The sequence below is a fragment of the Amblyomma americanum genome, chromosome 6 (genome assembly GCF_052857255.1).
Source record: "Amblyomma americanum isolate KBUSLIRL-KWMA chromosome 6, ASM5285725v1, whole genome shotgun sequence".
NCBI classification, from domain to species: Eukaryota; Metazoa; Arthropoda; class Arachnida; order Ixodida; family Ixodidae; genus Amblyomma; species Amblyomma americanum.
The window spans coordinates 7,315,194-7,334,867 of record NC_135502.1 but is presented as its reverse complement, the minus strand read 5'-3'; the positions used below and the strand labels follow the sequence as shown (position 1 = coordinate 7,334,867).

The 19,674-nt window shown below is 48.0% G+C and overlaps 2 protein-coding genes across 5 annotated transcripts; both read left to right on the top strand.

Annotated features, from left to right (window-relative positions):
* The first annotated feature begins 394 nt into the window (after positions 1–394).
* Positions 395–967, top strand: LOC144136228 (uncharacterized). The gene has a single exon (XM_077668386.1). It carries the CDS (start codon positions 495–497, stop codon positions 804–806), a length of 312 nt encoding a protein of 103 aa, XP_077524512.1. The 5' UTR covers positions 395–494; the 3' UTR covers positions 807–967.
* Positions 968–1,071: 104 nt separating this feature from the next.
* LOC144136227 (uncharacterized) lies at positions 1,072–13,677 on the top strand. 4 transcript variants are annotated; one of them, XM_077668382.1, is made up of 6 exons: positions 1,072–3,119; positions 3,991–4,054; positions 5,734–5,793; positions 6,942–7,097; positions 8,087–8,194; positions 12,805–13,677. In XM_077668382.1, the coding sequence occupies exons 2-6, from the start codon at positions 4,031–4,033 to the stop codon at positions 12,865–12,867; spliced, it is 411 nt and encodes a 136-aa protein (XP_077524508.1). In that variant the 5' UTR covers positions 1,072–3,119; positions 3,991–4,030; the 3' UTR covers positions 12,868–13,677. The 4 variants fall into 4 exon arrangements, with proteins under 4 accessions (XP_077524508.1, XP_077524510.1, XP_077524511.1 ...); XM_077668384.1 differs by having other exon boundaries at positions 3,987–4,054; XM_077668385.1 differs by lacking the exon at positions 5,734–5,793.
* The last annotated feature ends 5,997 nt before the right edge of the window (positions 13,678–19,674 follow it).

Here is a 19,674-nt window from a genome sequence, read left to right as displayed (position 1 = left end):
CTTTGTGGGAAAAAAACAGTATTCCTTTAGTTTTTGACGAGCAAGGGCAGTGATGATTTCACAGGGGGAATTTGCGGTTGCGGCATCTGATGTCGGGATGCCGAAACAACCACCCCTGTCATCGCAGAGGTGGCTTTCACAGTGCCCTGACAGAAGAATAATCATGACGACTGTGCGTTGAATGAGATATCTAGGTATTTATTTCATTATCTGTTGACGAAATGAAGTTATTTCGTATTTTGACAGAAAAATTATGAAAAAGCAGCAGTGCGCTTTCGAGGCTTATCTATGCCTTCCGATTCTTGACCGATCCCCCAGTGTGGCTGTGTGCCGTCCTTTGAAAGGCCAACAACAACAACTCTCGCAGGAAGAGGGCGTGACTCAAGCGCGCATTTTTGCGTCGAAGAAAAAGAAACGGAAGGACGGGCTTGGGGCGTAGGCTCGGAGAAAGCGGCTTATCGCAGCAGCAGCAGCAACCCCCGGAGCAAGCAGTCATGGCGAAAGCCTTCGTCGACGACGCCATCGCGAAGAACAACGTGGTGATATTCTCCAAGAGCTACTGCCCCTTCTGCAGGAAGGCCAAGAAGATCTTCGATGACCTGGGCGTGTCCTACCTGGCCGTGGAGCTGGACAACCGCTCGGACGGCGACGACATCCAGAGTGTGCTGGGCAGCATGACCGGCGCCAGCACCGTGCCGCGGGTCTTCGTGAAGAAGCAGTGCCTCGGCGGAGCCTCCGACGTCGAGGACATGAAGCGCAACAACAAGCTGCAGGCGCTGCTCACCTCCCACGGGCTGCTCAAGTGAACCGCCACGAGGACGAACTGCAAGGCGGAATGTCGTACAACGTGCCCTTGATGTCGCGGACGTATGTTTCCCTTTTACGGCACGCCTTTAGCCTGTACTGCTCGGACGCAAATGCAGAGAATGGAAAAAAAAAATTGCACGTGTGTGCGTAATGTGGTCGATGGTGCCTTTGTTGCTGTCTGCTTACTTACAGTGCATTCGCGTGGCTTCGCTGCTCTGCGAAGACATTTGCCTGCTTACTTACGCGTGTAGTTTGATGCGCGCTGGCATTCCATTGGAAAATGACATATGCTTATGTAAGGATGGGAAGGTACTATAGCATTGCTCCCATATCTCTCCAATTAGCCCTGTCCTGTGTCATTCGGCCACCCTGTCCGCCGCAAACTAACTAATCTTATCCGCATTCTGCCGCCCCCTGCTACGCTTGCCATATGTTGGAATCCAGTTCATTACCCACAGGGACCGTCGGTTATCTTAATTGTCTTAGCTTTACACGCTCTACTCTAGCCCATGTCATCCTCTTGGTTCCGACTACGATGTCATTAACCTTCGTTTGTTTCCGACCGACTGTGCCCGCTTCCTGTGTGTTAACGTTGCGCGTATCATTTTCCTTTCCATAGCTTGCTTCATTATTCTTAACTTGAGCTGAACCCTTTTTGTTAGCCTCCACGTTTCTTCCCCGCAGGTGAGTACAGGTAAGATACAGCTGTCATATACTTTTCTCTTAAGGCGTAATACATTGTAGTAATTGGTACTCCTTTTTTTAAAGAACATGGAAAACGTTTAAAGCAAGGAATGCAGGCTCTTTTTTTTTTCTCTCTTATCTCGGTGGCGAAGGCAACGATGTCTCTCTCTGTTGCCGTTAAAATTGGCTTTAGCTCGTGCGCTGGGCGCGCTTGAATTCACGAGCGTCTTATTCTTGTCTTTTTTTCGGCACAATGTGGTCGAGAGCCACTTCAGGACAAAAAATATCAGCGTCGCAGCGGTTTTACGCTACCCAGGAGATTTTATGATCTTGCTCAAGCTTTCGCATCCGCCTGATAGGGTGAATGAAATCATGGACACCTACGAATACGTGCTATGAAGTACCCTTGTTATACTTTGCATATGGTGACTGTATCACACTATTGTATTACATTAGGGATTGCTTAGAACTCGCATCAGAGATAGTTTATGGTTTATGGAGGTTTAGCATCCCAAAGCGACTCAGGCTATGAGGGACGCCGTAGTGGAGGGCTCCGGAAATTTCGACCACCTGGGGTGCTTTAACGTGCACTGACATCGCACAGCACACGGGCTTCTAGAATTTCGCCTCCATTCACATGCGACCGCCGCGGCTGGGATTGAACCTGCGTCTCTCGGGTCAGCAGCCGAGCGCCATAACCACTGAGCCACCGCGGCGGAATATAGTGGCGAGATGTAGCTGAAATATTTCACTGTCTAAGGACGACTTGTAGGCCCTATTTAATTATTTACGCCATTGCATTTGAAATGCGCATGCTTGATTAGAGCACGTCGCAAAACTTTTACAAGCTAGCTCGTGAATGAAGTTTAATGTAACTTGCGCGTACCTACCACCGCTGGGAACTGAGCATAGTGGCGACCGAAATACATCCAATGTCACTGCGTCCTGCGCATCTTCAAAAACTTTTGGAAACCTTTAAGTATAAAAATAGCCGCTTCGTGAATTTTTCCGCATTTTCCAGCGAAGAATAGAAAAAAAAGGCGGGAATGTAAAAATAAAGACACAATTAATGTTCAACCAATAGTACTCGTAGTAGGCTGTTATGATGTCACCATCGGTATACAAAGAGGTCCGCGCACTTCATGCACATGACCTTAACCGAAGCCGAAGTGAAAACCGAAGTGCAAGCGCACCTAATTCGTATTTATTGGGCTGCGCAGTTTATATTTCCTTTCTTTTGCGAAAAAATTACTTTTCGGTAAACTTCAGGTCAACGTTTGAGCTGCTTCTGGCGTCTACGGTACGTGCGATCTTCAAGCTGTGAGGCCATTACCTACCTGCATGCACTACCGTTTGTAAGCGTGCGGCTGCTTAAGAACATGGCTCTATGACTACCTCAGCGCAACGGGTCTTCACTCCTTCTTTCTATCTCTCGCAATTCCTTCCCCCTTTTTTCAACTTGTGCCTCATGGCACACTTTTCGAATAATAAAAAAAAAGGAGCATGACTGGCTTTCAAGAGCCTCGATGAAGAGACAGAGGAAGACAAGAAAGAAAGCCACAGCAGCTCTTCTCTCGGCGCCGAAATAGGCTCGACGACGGATCTAGGGGCGGAGAGAGCTCCTACTGGTATGGACCGTTGATTTGAAGTATTTTTTGCTTGTATATTATTTGCGTCCCGTGGCGCACGGTGCACTGGGAGAATGAAAATTTGTTAATGAGCATCTACTTTGCGTTATCTGCACATGCACTTTGGCGGGTGGTTATTAGGATGCATAGAATGTGTTTCAAATCGTCTTCCGTTAATGTTTGTGCTTGAGAGGCTGAAAACGAGTAGTTTACAGTACTGCGTGTACAGTAAACTATAAACGTGTGCGGCTTGTGTAGGACAGTGTTAATTGGAGAGACATAGGAGTAGCCTTTGCCTTGGAGTGGGCCTAGTCAGGCTGATTATGATGATGATAATGCGTGTTGTTGGCTTGTTCTGTGAGCCCTGTGACCTCGTTTGATTTATTGTCGAGTGCCGCCGCTGTAATTCCTGTTTTGGATGAGCATGGGATAGAATTTTTTTTCCAAGCTGCATATCGCGCTAGATGTCCAGAACAAATTGACATTATAGGTGACAAAATGTCTGTCTGCATAACTATATGAAATAATGTGCTACCATGCCCCCTGTTTAGAGGAATATTGTTCACTGGTTCCTTTAGCGAAGATATAAATATAACCCCAGTTGTGATAAGACTGCTAAAGCAGTCCTAGACATAGAAACCACTGTTATCTGCAGCACGCTCTAAAAAAACTAATGTTATGTGCACGCGTGACGTTACGTGAACGTGTCCTTGTACCAAAGCACGCCTCCCCCCTCTCCAACGAAAAAAAAAGAGAAAAACACCGACAGACAGGCGTGCTGTAATCCAACCTGGCTTGTTCGGACTGTTGTGGGTGCTAGATGGAGCGTTCAGGGATTGAATGCTTACTAATTTTCTTTGTGACAAGTCAGTGTTCCACACAGTGAGACTGAGAGCCTTTGATGCCCTGTGATGTCCGACGTCAGCGTATCTTCGGTAAGTAAAATGTGCCATTTCTCTACTCTACGCGAATCTTTCACGTGGTGTATCCAGGATTATATGGAAGTAATTCGTTCCAAGAGGAACAGGTTCTCATGCAGTTTTCTCACAGCACCTGCGTTGAGCCCCCGGCACTAAATGCCATTGCAAAGGCGCGCACTTCGCACGTCCGTTATTTATAGAAAGTATATTTCCTCTCATGTGTGCCGGAATTTCTCGCGCCATTCGAGTCGAAGTGGAGACCAAAGTAACAGCTTCTTTGGAGCTCGTGTACGCACTAAACGGAAACTTTTCAGATACCTTATTGCACTTAAGACGTAGTCAAAGCTTTCTGGAAGTGTGTTTATGGTAATTGATCTTTTTGGCATTCAGCAGTAGTGCCAAGTTCTCAGACGTATTGCAATTTATGTTCACCTCTATTCTGAAGTCAGCCTTTTGAGATGACCAAACAGCATGCGCTTGCAGTTCTGACAACACAAGCCGGAAGTAGTTTTTTTTTCTCGACGCACTGTTTCGCAACAGTTTTAAACGCATAATTCATTGCGGCTCGGGGGGCTTTGTGTGTAGCTGCTTATTACGAGGTCGTGGTTTAATTGACGTAATGCACGGCCCCATTTCCACGGAGAAAAATTGCGCTATCTCTCATTTGCAAAAAAATTTGCCGAGAGAACGCTTGGTGGTAAAAAATTAATCCGGAGCTCCCAACTAGGTCGTGTCTCGTAGCCCACTGCGGAGCTATGGCGCAGAAAAGCCTTATTAATAACAAGATAAAAACCAAATTAGATGCAGGTTTCTCTGCAGCAAGTGCATACATAATCTGCTGAAAGCCCGCTAAAACGCGCAGGAGGACGTATAAAATAACTGTTGCAGAGTGCCTGTACTCTTTGCTCAACACCGGGTATACTGCGCACATACAAAATAGTATGAGAAGGGTACACGACAAGCAAGGACACACATCCGTCGCGAGTCAGCTCTTGTCGTGTGCCCTTCTGCTCCTTGTTTGTATGTGCGCAGTACCCTTTGTTGATTGTGACTGACTGACTTGTTGAACAACGCACTCGCTTAAATTATATTTTTTTGCTTCTCCATCATACACACTAAACAATTTCTCACCCTTAAGGGTGTAAATCAGCTGTCCCCAAACGAACACCCTTTTCCAATTGTTCGGTGCTAAAAAAGGATGCAGAGATCAGCACCCTTAAGGAAGGGTGCACTTCATGATACTTTACAGGATGTAATGGTTGCACCCTAATTAAAGGGTGCTATTTTTCCATAACACCTCTACGAACGTGTGTTGTTGAAAGGGTGCTCCACACTGATACACCCATGAAACAAAAGCCTTGGACTGATGCGCGCCCTCTAAACTTTCATGCTATGCACCCTTCCTGAAGAGTGCTGATCTCCGCACCCTTTCTAGCACCCAAAAGGGTGTTCGTCTGGGGACAGCTGATTTGCGCCCTTAAGGGTGAGAATTTGTTTAGTGTGTACTGCTCGTCAGTTGATGAAAGCAGTGGATAATATCGTCTGATGATTCCTTTATTCTGTCGCTGCTTACCGCTATTGCACGCACTTATAATCGATTACAATTAATATGAACAAACATAAATATTTTAGCAGCTTTTTTTCTTCTCGTACATCGGTGCTTAATGCTATTGAACCTCCTTGTCACCAACTAGGGGCCATCGATCATGGCCTACCTTGCTACGAAGCGCGGCAAGGCGCTTGCATCAACGGCGGTAAGCTTGTTTCCCGTCATTTGTTATTTTTTTGTGCCTTCTTATGCTAGATTGCTCAAGTTTTCAGGACATTAAACTTGAAAAATGCTTCACCGTATAATACAGCGCGGTCTTAGTATCTAGAATTATTCTGGCCGCTGAGAGATGAAGTTCGTTTACCTTGAAGCCACGCTGTGAAGTTGTGATGGTCGGCGAGGTGGAGTGTCCTGAAATAATTTACGGTTTTCGGAGTTGTTCGATGTACACAAATATATTAGCGCATAAGCGTTTAGCCTTCATCAAAACGCCCACATCGCGAGTAGATGAAATATTTACGGCCTGCTAAAAAAGAGTTTTTCGGCTAGTTCGTTTGTTATTTGTAATGCCATGAAGATTTGCGCAAAAAATCTAGGACAAACAGAATGACAACGACAGGATGAGTGCGCTAGTCCTGTCTTCCTGTCCTTCGTGGATTTTTGCGAAAATCTTCATGGAGCTAAGGAAAACTCAGACTTTCAACCGGTGAAAGCCAGCAGGCTCAGTTGTCTGCGTTGTCTTTTGCACCAAAAACCACGTCACGAGTAACTAACAAACTCGGACTAATACAACAGGTCTCTACAACCATTACATGATCATTACTACATGTAAAAAGCCTGCAGAAAAGCTGCCGACACGCAATCTTGACAGGACAGCAGGCCGCACTGGTGGCAGTCTCACAATGTGAACAGAAAATAATGTGAACATCATCATGGCCACAGCAAGGAGATAGAAAATTATGGAAGTACAGTAAAAAAACAATGGTAAAGAAACGATATATCTCGGTAAACAACGTTTAAAAACAAACAAACAAACAAGCAAGCAAGCAAACAAACAAAGAAACAAAAATGGTGAGAAGGCCTGCACTTTGAAAAGGTCATACAGTGTCTTGAGTGTGATGCTCTCAACCTGAATGTTTTTAGTGTCTAAATTGTTAAATACCAGGAGGTACTTTATTCCGTAAATTGCCTAGAATTCTCCTCAACTTAAACCTCATTTAAGATCACACCACTGACTCCCACACTCGCAATATGCTTCGAAACGTTTGAACTTTGACCATACATGCAAATTCATCGAGGACGAGTGGGGAACTGATTATCCAGTTTCACCGAGAGTGCTGCATCTCCGCCCAGGGCTTAGCGTTCCTGCTACTGCTGCTGCTCAACACGGGAACCTACCAGTCGGGCGCGTTCCTTTGGATGCACTGCATCGCTTTCACGTACGCCTTGAATGGGATGTTCCTCTTCATGCACGGCATCATAGGTGACATGGAACTGACGAGGAGCTTTGTAAGCCACGGTCTATTTCTCTCTTTGTTCTTTTGTGCTTTTCTCTTTGCTCGTTCAAAGTGCGTCTTTTTCTCTTTTTGGTGAAGATCGCTGCCTGTACATGCAGCCCTGCACAGCTTGATTTTAGTACAAATTAAAAAAAAAACAACTGCGAGAATGACGCATGTATTAATGGTGTGAACGCAATACTGCACCCAAGTTGTGCGTAAACGCCAGAAATAATGCCTGTATAGGTGGCCCGCATGCCATGGTGGGCAGGTGGCATCTAAAAACCCTAGCTAAGCTTTGTGGTAACCTGCCCACTGTGGCACGTGGCAGGTAAATTAAGGATCGATCGAGAGAGGTCACGTTACCTTGCGACGTCATCACAACCTGCCCGTAGTGGCACTTGGAAACGAAATTAATTAGCATAAATTCAGTGCAGTTGCCACCTGCCCACCGTCGCTGTGTGCATGGGCCTCATGGAATCTTGGGAAGAGCAGCCTGCGTTTCACAGGCCTCACCGATGGCTGCGCTTGAAACCGCTTCCTGCCGCGGCAGTGGTGCTTCGCTTAACCACTGCGCCACTGCGCCAGTAAGGGTATGAGGACTTCCCGCGATCTGCGAATATAGAGAAAGACCAATTGCGCGTAAATTGGCATGTAGGCAGAACCTAGGCGAACGAGAAGGAACACTTGGGCGGGAGGGATCCCCAATGCCATCGCATTGTACCATTAAGGGTAGGTTAGGCTTAGGTTAAGGGTAGGTGAAGCAGAGTCGGTGTCTGCGAAGATATATGCAAAGAGGTCCCCAGGCCGCTGAAGGTATTCATTGAGAGCATCACGCCATATTCTTAAGGTGGAGCTGAAGTGTCCCCACCAAGTTAAGTTTTCTCGGACTCTGTGCCTCCCAATGACTGTATGATGTGCAGCGCCGAGGTCTGTACGCACTATGAAGAAACTTTAACCGTACGTTTCTTTTCCCTCTGGTGGAATTGCTCCTCGTCATAGCTGGCGACCTACTTCGGCAGCGGGGGCGCCATGCTCGTTGCCTCCTCGTTCTTGGCGTCACCTTATACAACGCACACGTCTTCAACTCTCCTTGCCACCGTCATGATTGTGAGTAAATCTGCGCTTGCAGCACGAAAAAAGGACTGTGTGAGAGGGAAGACATGCCAGTAACCTCATCTGGCGAACCGAAAGGCTCTGGTCGGGCGCGGCCGAGCAGCAGCTGCAGCCAATGTGCTCCTGTAGTGAGCAGTCCACCTAGCGTTTGTAAGGAACGACACCTTAAGGACCGTTCCACTGGCTCCCTGTACACATTTTGAACATAAAGTTTTTCAGTCAGTCAGTCAGTCAGTCAGTCAGTCAGTCAGTCAGTCAGTCAGTCAGTAGGCAGAACGACCAGATAACGTCACGAAAAAAGAGACGCCGCATGTACTGGCAGCGCCTTGTGGTGCGAACGATAAGCACAAAGCGGCTTACCCTTCACTAATAGGAAGGCATATACGTGGGGCTGTCTACGTGTGCTTTTAAATGCAAAAGAAACGCCGTGTTGGGAAATTCAGCACCAGCTTGATAGGTTCCTTAATTCCTGTCACCAGATGCCGCCAGCATGCTAGTGGTTGAACCACTTGCTAATGACCGTGATGCATTTAGGTGTATAACATTTTGTAGCGAGAGCTACACTGGGCTACCAGTCGAGCATTTCGCGGTACATGGGAGAGACCAGTTGTGCGCATGCGCCGTTGCCATGACAACCGAAGAAGAGCAAAGTGCGGCGTGCACTTCACTGTCGCCGCGGCCGCGCGCCAGCTCCACCGTCAAAGCCAAGCGTGACGTCACGCGGATGAGCAGTTGTGCGTATGCGCCGATACCATGGTAACCATAGAGACCCCACAGCTGCGCCGCGTTCTTCGTCGCCGCTTCGCCGCACGCCGCTCTATCACTCAAACCTCGCGTCACATGCGCAGGATTGCGTACAAAAGGCGGAGATGTAGTGGGCGTCTGTATCACAACGTTTGTCATGCATGCAGAGAAGGAGAGTCCAGCCGCTGCATAGTGTCGACAACAGAAGATGAACTCTTCCGGTCCTGAGGTTGTCACCTGGCAGTTGGCTTGAACCAAATAAGAACGCTGGAGTCTGTGTGTACGGTGAATAATGGTGAAGACTGCTATGTTCGGCTTCTGGAAAGCGGCATTATCATCCCAGGAGTCTACGTGGCACCGGGAACATCTGTCAAGCAGACGATTGATGTGATTGCCACGTGTATAACAGCCTACGGCACGGTTCACAGTTGTGTGTAACTTTGGGCGATTTCTACAGGAAACAGGACTCTCTTAGTGTATGAATGAAAAGTTTGACTTTAACTTCGAACCCTCACGTCCAGACTGCACAATGGGGAACTACTATAGAGCTTGTATACTAAAGAGGCTCTACCAAATCGAAATACTGTATCGACAAAATTGAGACCGCTGTATGCTACTTCACAGATCATCGTAAAGTCTTCGTCTCTATCAAGGTGGTTTAATAGACGGAGGGGAGTTCAGGACACGCAGGTCCTTGGGCCCCCGCACGGCCCCACTGCACTCAAACGTTAATGTCCCGGACGCTCATGAAGCTGGCAGCCCGGCCTGTGCCGATGGCTTGCTTGGCTGGGTCCTCGGAGGGTCTCCCCAAGCCTCCGAAGTGGTAAGGTGCTCCAGGCCCCGCGGGGGAGGATCCGCCGGGCAGAGGAAAAGGCTTTGGGGTGGTGGAAGAGGGTACAGGAGGGGTTTGTGTGGACTTGGAGATAGCGCGAGCGTATATAAGGGGAGGGTAAGGTGCGCGCTTAAAGCCGCCTCCAAAGTGTCTGGTGATAATTGTCGAGGGAGGGAGGGGGTGGGGGGTAGAGCGGACGCTCGTCTTTGCAGGCTTGCGTCAGTTAACTGAATGAATGCATGCGCTCCCGTGAGAACCCTAGATCGTTGGCCACCTGTGCTTGGTTGAGAGAACCTCGGGCTAAAGCGTTGGCAGCCTCATTTCCGGGATTCCCGGAGTGGGCAGGCACCAATATGAGCTCTATGTGGCGGGGCGGGTGTGCGTCGAGGGAGTTCAGTATGCGAAATGCAGGGACGTGAACTTTCCCGCGAGCAAAATTTAGTATGGGGAGAGTAAGGTGCGTGTTGAGAGCCGCCTCCAAAGTGTCTGGTGATAATTGTCGAGGGAGGGATGGGGTTAGGAGCAAAGTGCGGCGTGCGCTTCGCCGTCGCTGCGGCCGCGCGCCCGCTCCACCGTCAAAGCCGAGCGTGACGTCACGCGGATGAGCAGTTGTGCGTATGCGCCGATACCATGGTGACCATAGACACCCCACAGCAGCGCCGCGTTCTTCGTCGCCGCCTCGCCGCACGCCGCTCTATCACTCGGACCTCGCGTCGCATGCTCAGGATTGCGTATAAAAGGCGGATAAAAGGTGGGATATCGACACCGCCGTCTGCTTGAGTTTGTGGATGGTGAGAGTGTTTTTCCTATCGTTCTGGATGTGGAGGCCCAGTACCCGGAGAGTGTGTACTTCCGGGATGTACCGGTTTTCCAGTGTCACGGTTGTGGGGGCTGTGGGGCAGTTTCAGGTTGTGAGGAGGGACTTCTCCGGAGAGCATGAGAGTCCGATACTCCGCGCATGTGTTTGGGTGAGGGTAGCTGCTGACTGCAGAGTATTCTCTATGTCTCTATCACTGCCATGGGTGGTCCATAGCGTGATATCATCAGAATAAAGTGTATGCCGAAGGTGAGGAATGGTTTGTAGTTTGCGGGCAAGAGGGATGAGAGTGACACTGAAAAGAAAAGGGGAGAGGACAGATTCCGGGGGGTGCCAACCCCACTAAGGGTGTATGGGTGGGATGTGTGGGGACTGAAGTGAGTTTCGGCCGTGCGGCTAGTAAGAAATGCTTGAATATAGGTGCACATACGTTCACCTGTGTTCAAGGGGGAGAGCGCTGCCATGATCGCTTGATGGTCTAGGCGATGAAAGGCCTTGGAGAGATCCAAGGCGAGGACAGCTTTTGTGTGGCCTGTTATGAGGGGGTCGAAAACATCAAGCAAAATGAATAAAAGATGTGTTCCCCAATGTCTCTCATTGCTAAACATACAGTGACCACAGAAAGCTCAGCCAAGGAAACGTACCTCTCTCTACGTCTATCCTGGCATAGCCGAGCTAAGCCACTGCCAATTTTTTGATGAGTAATGTCCTCGACTGACATGTTCATGGCCTCCTTTTATGCTTATTAGGTTACCATAGTACCCGCATTGCCCCAGCATAAAAGGTTAACTATTCCTTTTCAGAATCGCTTTGTGTTGTATTAGATTTACCTTTGATTTGTGTCCATTTTGGATTCCTCCTCCCCAATATGTAAAACCCAAGGGCCCTTTAAGATTAATTAGATGATGAAGCCGTTCAAGCTACTGCGACGTTTCATTTTTGTATACTCTTATTCTCTGTCTGTAGCCGAAACGGTGGCCCAGGGATGAGAAGAATGTGGCTAGGCCTGCACGGTGATGTTGCTATAGGAAAAAGGTTAGGCTAGGAGGCTTGATGAGACATTGGTATATGGGCCTCTACAACTTGTCCTTTAACGTATATACACGTAGCCACAGTAAAAGGAAATGCAGTTTCACAGGCACTTTAGCGAATTTCTCAGTAGAAAGCAAGTCTTTGGACTTTACAATGTGTGAATTAGGGTTCGATTTCTTAGTAATAAGGGCATGCAATACTGTGATATGTAGAGTACTATATGAACAAGAACAGCGTTTAATTTCTTAGATTCATGTGTTCTGCAGCTATTGTCGAGGATATACGATTCACAAAGCAAATTGTTAGCTCCGTGCAGAACTTGCTGGAACTCCCTTTCGAATTACCGCGGCCTTTTCTCATCTTTCACGGTCGTGTGTGATTCAAGCCGAGCATGCTCGTCCCACTCCCTAAACTTCAGCTAATGTGTGTGCATGTGGCGTTACGTTATTTTGGCTGGTCTAACAACGGGAGAACTCCGAAGTCGAGATGTCGGGCGAGAGCTTTGTGTTTCTGCTCTGTTTCCTGAGGACAGCGAGGGGGAAGGGAAGTTTATATGTAGTCCCTTTACTTAAACCGCAAACTGTTTAGGGGCATAAAGAAGCCCACAGGCCTATATAGCACAATTGCAGAAGTGTTTTTACTTACTGCCTCACTCGTTGCTGGCACTGTGATCATAACTTGCGGTACTCTCCGCTGTGGACGAGAGGCTTAATTCTTAGCGTTACGTCTGAAAGCTACGACTCGACGGGATTATTTGTAAAGCTGCGATAAGTAAAACAATACTGTTTCTTTTTGTAATGAGGAAAAGATACGACTCACCGTGACTGAAACACGTTATCGTCTAGTCGAAGTTTCTTGCTGAACGCATCGGCAGCAATCTTAACGAAGTGCTGAAGACAGCAGAAAAGAAATGGCACTGCTGACCGGATGCGCGACTACGATGACGCTATTAGAAAGTTTTAGCATAACGGGGAAGTAATAGAGTGGATATACTGACTTACTGGATCCCAGCTGCGCGTGCACATCAGGCACAATCCGGTATACGTCTACGGTGATGCGTCTCCGCTATGTTAAAGCTTTCTAATTTCTTGCTTACTCAGCTACACTTGAAAGGTGCTTTGATGTGGTGACTGCAACGTCACTTGAGTGACTACAACTCTTATGATTGCAATTTTGCAGGTTCTTACCTTGTGCTTGGGTCTGGCCATGGCCCTGCTTGCCATATTTGTCAAGAAACTTTGACAGAACCTTGTTGTTTGAAGGCCAACCGATATCTTCGACAAAGGCAGGAGCTGTGCATGGGAACACAACCACAAGATTCTTCGGCAATGATCATGAATCACTACTTTTAAGAATCCTCTGTTGGAAAGAGGGGCTGCTGCTGCGGTTGTTATTGTTCTAGGCGTTTAAATACACAATAAGCTATAATTGCAAGTCCTCCCAAGTAGTAACTGTCTAACACGGGCTATATAGAAACAAGAAGTGGAAAAAGTTTTGCGCAAATAAAGTTCCGCTGCTGTACTGTTAACCGTAACCTGCCGGCTGCAACCTGCCGCGGTGGCCCAGTGTTTCTGGCGTTCGGCTACTGAGGCCAAGGTCGGGGGTTCGATCCCGACCGCAGCGGCAGTATTTCGATGTAGGCGAAATACGAAAACGCCCGTGTGCTGTGCAATGTCAGCGCGCGTTAAGCAACCCCAGGTGGTCTAAATCGATATTCCACCATTACGGCGCCCTCATGGCCCCATGTGGTGCTTTGGGGTGTTAAAACCCCACAATCCAAAAAAACCTGTCAACTGCAAGAAATTACCGCACAAAACAGGCCACAGGCGGATAATTAGATTTGAAAAAATAGATTTGGGGAGACAGGTTCCGAGTATTGGCGATTATGGCGACACTGGGGGGCTGCCTCAGTTTGTTCAAAATGGCGGCTCTACGGAGGAGTGCTTTTGGGCAAAGCCTTGGTTTTTGTGATATCTGATATCAGCTCAGGTGCATGACCAAGTGGTAGGACAGTCTTGATAAGCGCTACATAAGCAGAGACATCTGTGAATAAAGTCCACTTTCGTTCCTGCCCTGGCTGCCTGCGTTCGCGTCTTTCCTCGGCTACGACAGAACAACTGACGACGAGCACGGGATGATGCTACGATTCCGAAGCGAGGACCGGCACAGCGGCTGAAGCGGAGCGCACGACTGGACCACGAACGCAAGGCAAGCATTTCAGTGTGGTAATACCACGGGCTTCGAAAGGTTTCGGAAGCATGCCAGAGTTAATCCCAAGAAGCCGCAATATTAAGTCGTACTTCGAGAGGTTTGAGAATTTTGTGGCACTTATCGAGACGAAGAAGTTGAGGTTGTTCTTTAACGTATTTATAGGCAGTACAGTGCACGAGGAGCTGAAGAAAATTTCAGTTCCTGACAGTCCTACTGATAAGACCTTCACCGAAATACGGAAGGCACCAGATGAGCACTTCAGTGTCATATATTTAGTAATCCCCGAGCGTTGCAAATTCAGCAAGCGCACGCAGCAGGAAGGACAAAGCACCAAGGACTTGCGTCAAGGAATTGCGAGTTCAAAGCGTTCTTGAATGATGCCTTGAGGGATCGACTTGGGGCTGGACTGCGCGACCAGGGGATTCAAAGGATAGTGTTCACAACAAAAGGCTTAACCTTCGAAAAAGCGTGCAAGGTCGCGTTTGCAAAAAACTTGCTGCAAGGCAAACTGAAGAACTGCATTCCCAGGAAGAAAGCTTGACCAATGTAAATGTGGTTCGAGGGAAGGCGGTAACAAAAGCGAGGCCGTCGGCAAGTAAAAAAAAAGCGCACAAGAAAACCGCTTGTTATCGCTGCGGAAAAGGGCACGGTATTGGTATCCCAATGCAAAGTGCAGAGCATGTGCGAAGACGGCATTTGCAATCGATGTGCCAGGAAAAGAAAACCCATCCGGTGAACTACGCGGAAGCAGCAGACGAAGAATCTGACGATTCGCAGACTTAACACGCCGAGCTATTCACGGGGCACGGAAAGCAGGGCTACAAAGTTTCCATGCAGTTTCAAAGGAGGCCTATCTTTATGCTTTCGGATACAGGTGCAGCTATCACACTGATGCCGGTAAGTACAGGCGCGGTCAAAAATACGCGGCCCACGGCTCCGGTCGGCGGAGCGGCTGCGAGCCGCACCGCGGCGCTCGCGCCAGCGCTGCGAGAGTATGCACTGTGACGACAGATTTCTCCCTCGTTCTCGAGCGGGAACGTCCGACGGTTGATAAAATTCAAGTGCGACGTTCAGCTGTTTCGCACCTTACGGTCAGGGCGAAAGATGGCTCCCATTTCCATGAAGCGTCGCCGCGCTGGTGCCGCCTCGCTTCTCGTCTCCCGTGTGTGCGACATCGGCTGCGGCGCGTGGGCGCTCAGCCGTTCGCGTAGCGCACGGCGCCCCTCTTTCTGGCATCGTAGTTGGGTTGACACCTCGTGCATGTAACCCGCCGCAAAGGACGCGGCTTGGATTTCGGCGGCGGCGGTTGCTGCATTTCGGTTGAGGCGAAGTGCTTGAGGGCCGTGTACTGTGCGATGTCAAAGCACGTTTAAGAACCACAGGTGGTCGAAATTTCCGGAGCCCTCCACTACGGCGTCCATCATAGCCTCAGATGATTTCGGACGTTAAATCCCATAAACCAAATTTCATGCTTACGCGCTGCCCACTTCCGTGTAATCCGCCTCGCCCGCGTGCTCAAGGCTTGGGTGTCTGTATGCATCACGTTCCCAAATATTATACAAGGGTCGTCCGCTGTCTTACAGTGGTAACATGCAAACAGCCGCCGCATTAGTAGAATCAATAGAGCTGCATTAAAAGCCACATGTGGAAGAAAAGCCCGGCGTGGATTACGTAAATGCAAGTGGTTAATTATTTTAATAGATCAAAAGACGGTATTGCATGCAAAACATTGATGGAAAGCAATGTATCCACTGCGGGCAGAGAAATAGAAGACCTCGTAGAATAGCGGTTCCTTACAGTTTCAAGTAAAATGTGATGAGGATTATTAAGTTCGAATTTGAAAATGACTGCCTAAAATTCATCCAAAACTACGGGCGCATAACGCGAAAGCCATTTTTAGGACTGTTAGGATTGAAAATTTAGCTAATGTCGCGAAATGATGAAATTTATTATTGGTGCATTGACAAGGAAGCTCATCACTGCTATGGGTTACGGGTGCCAGGCATTGTCATTATCAAGATAAAGTTTGATGAACATGAAGAGAAAATGATTGAGATGTATGTGTAGCAAGAGCGAGTATCACGGTTTTATGGCAGTGCATCGGCCGCATACAATTAAAATAGGATATCTGCTTTTTAAAGGTAAATCTGGCATTTTTGATGGCTCGGTAGAAAGTGTCACTGAGTTTTCAGATGCTTGCACCTACTTCTTTTTGCAAAGAAAACTTCAATATATTTCAGCGTTCCTCTTTTGTTCGTGATCATTTTTTGTGTATATGGTAAGAAAAGGTGCGCTTCTTCTGCTCCCTTGTATCTAAATATTGCTGAGTATAATAAGTTTCCAGGTTTGGTAACTGGCGATGATCACAGCATTTCAGACCGCAATAAGATGGTCGTTCTTCGCACACATCCACTCTGCGTAATAAATGGCGAGAAATCTATACGGTATGTAAAAAAATTCTTGATATCAGCTCAGACGCGAGAGGTCTTGTGGAGGGCAGTCAAAGAAGAGTGGGATCGCCTTCGCCTTGCGCCTGATCTCGTTCCAGCCTTGTACGCTTCCATTTCAGGGCGTCTTCGAGACGTGGTCGCGGCCGTGGGGACGTTCTCCAAGCATTAGACAGTCTTGAGAATTGATTTCTGCAGAAAGATTCTCTCCTATGTTAAGTCGCAAGATCGGCGGCTATAACATGTGCGAAAATAACGACATAAAATAAAATTTTCAAATGTCCTTGCTGTGTCGACAATCAATCATTCTTGCCCCGAAAACACAAGCATCAAGAATTTTTTTACATACCGTATAGATTTCTCGCCATTTATTACGCAGAGTGGATGTGTGCGAAGAACGACCATCTTATTGCGGTCTGAAATGCTGTGATCATCGCCAGTTACCAAACCTGGAAACTTATTATACTCAGCAATATTTAGATACAAGGGAGCAGAAGAAGCGCACCTTTTCTTACCATATACACAAAAAATGATCACGAACAAAAGAGGAACGCTGAAATATATTGAAGTTTTCTTTGCAAAAAGAAGTAGGTGCAAGCATCTGAAAACTCAGTGACACTTTCTACCGAGCCATCAAAAATGCCAGATTTACCTTTTAAAAGCAGATATCCTATTTTAATTGTATGCGGCCGATGCACTGCCATAAAACCGTGATACTCGCTCTTGCTACACATACATCTCAATCATTTTCTCTTCATGTTCATCAAACTTTATCTTGATAATGACAATGCCTGGCACCCGTAACCCATAGCAGTGATGAGCTTCCTTGTCAATGCACCAATAATAAATTTCATCATTTCGCGACATTAGCTAAATTTTCAATCCTAACAGTCCTAAAAATGGCTTTCGCGTTATGCGCCCGTAGTTTTGGATGAATTTTAGGCAGTCATTTTCAAATTCGAACTTAATAATCCTCATCACATTTTACTTGAAACTGTAAGGAACCGCTATTCTACGAGGTCTTCTATTTCTCTGCCCGCAGTGGATACATTGCTTTCCATCAATGTTTTGCATGCAATACCGTCTTTGGATCTATTAAAATAATTAACCACTTGCATTTACGTAATCCACGCCGGGCTTTTCTTCCACATGTGGCTTTTAATGCAGCTCTATTGATTCTACTAATGCGGCGGCTGTTTGCATGTTACCACTGTAAGACAGCGGACGACCCTTGTATAATATTTGGGAACGTGATGCATACAGACACCCAAGCCTTGAGCACGCGGGCGAGGCGGATTACACGGAAGTGGGCAGCGCGTAAGCATGAAATTTGGTTTATGGGGTTTAACGTCCGAAATCATCTGAGGCTATGATGGACGCCGTAGTGGAGGGCTCCGGAAATTTCGACCACCTGTGGTTCTTAAACGTGCTTTGACATCGCACAGTACACGGCCCTCAAGCACTTCGCCTCAACCGAAATGCAGCAACCGCCGCCGCCGAAATCCAAGCCGCGTCCTTTGCGGCGGGTTACATGCACGAGGTGTCAACCCAACTACGATGCCAGAAAGAGGGGCGCCGTGCGCTACGCGAACGGCTGAGCGCCCACGCGCCGCAGCCGATGTCGCACACACGGGAGACGAGATGCGAGGCGGCACCAGCGCGGCGACGCTTCATGGAAATGGGAGCCATCTTTCGCCCTGACCGTAAGGTGCGAAACAGCTGAACGTCGCACTTGAATTTTATCAACCGTCGGACGTGCCCGCTCGAGAACGAGGGAGAAATCTGTCGTCACAGTGCATACTCTCGCAGCGCTGGCGCGAGCGCCGCGGCTCCGCCGACCGGAGCCGTGGGCCGCGTATTTTTGACCGCGCCTGTACGTTCAAGCAATCGTTTTCGCAGATGAAATAACAGCCAACAAAAACAGTTTCGAAAACGTACATAGGAGAGCCTGTAAAGCTTATAGGGAAGGCGACCGTAAACGTGCAACACACCGGCTGCAAAATCGCGCTTCCACGGCATATAGTATATAGTATGAGGGAAAAAAGCTATGGCTAGGATTGACTTTAAAAGCTGCGTATTAGCGGTATTGAACAAAAGTTTGGGGAAGGGTTCGCGCTGACTATTCTATAGAAGACAGTGTAAACCTACTAGTTTTGGTAGACGCGTATAAGTGGATAGAATTGTTCGCTATGAGATCAACGAGAAACGCCAGAAATCTGAAAAGCTGGACACATTGTTAGCAGCCTACGGCTTTCCTGAAGAAATTGTTACCGACAATGGCTCACAATTCACTTCGAATGACTTTGGAGAGTTCATGAGGCACAGTGATATCAAACACACGAGAACACCTCCGTGTCATGCTGTTTCAAATGGGGCCGCAAATAGACTTGTAAGAACGACCAAGGAAGCTCTCTTAAATAGGTTATGAGCGATGAAAATCCTGTAGTGAAGAGCACAATACAAGAACGTCAGAACAAATTTCTTCTTTTATATAGAAACACCCTGCACTCGATGACTTCGCTGACACCTGCTGAAGTTTTACTCAAGCGTATGCCCCGAATTCCACTGACCGTTCTGAAACAAAGTTTTGCAGGAGGAACGTCTGACCCGCCGCGGTGGCTCAGTGGTTAGGGCGCTCGGCTACTGATCCGGAGTTCCCGGGTTCGAACCCGATCGCGGCGGCTGCGTTTCGATGGAGGTGAAACGATAAGGCGCCCGTGTGCTGTGCGATGTCAGTGCACGTTAAAGATCCCCAGGTGGTCGAAATTATTCCGGAGCCCTCCACTACGGCACCTCTTCCTTTCTTCTTCCACTCCCTCCTTTATTCCTTCCCTTACGACGCGGTTCAGGTGTCCAACGATATATTTCCTTTCCCCCAAAACCAATGATCATTATTGTTAGGATGAACGTCTGAGACGAGACGCGGAGCAACGTAATGAACAAAGAGGATCCGCAGAATCCTTCTCCGTCGGTGAGAGAAGACCACCACGAGATCCACCAACAGTTGCAGGAAGAGAGAATCCTGAGCTTAACAAGGCCTGTTTCATCCTCGCAGCAGATGAGAAGCCTAACTCTGCAGGCAACCAGTCAACAGCTCCTTTACTGCGACGAAGCACACATGTGCGAAATCCTCCCGAGAGATACACTGCAGAAAATTATAGGAAGAACCAAAGTCGAAATTGGAACGACTTTTGTTTCACTGAGAACGGAAGAATGTGACATCTGATATCGGCTCAGGCGCCTGATCAAGACGTAGGACAGTCTTGATAAGCGCTATATAAGCAGAGGTGTCTGTGAATAAAGGCCACTTTCGTTCCTGCCCTGGCTGCCTGCGTTCGTGCCTTTCCTCGGCTACGACAGAAGTTTTCGCGATAAAGTGGCGTTTGTTTGC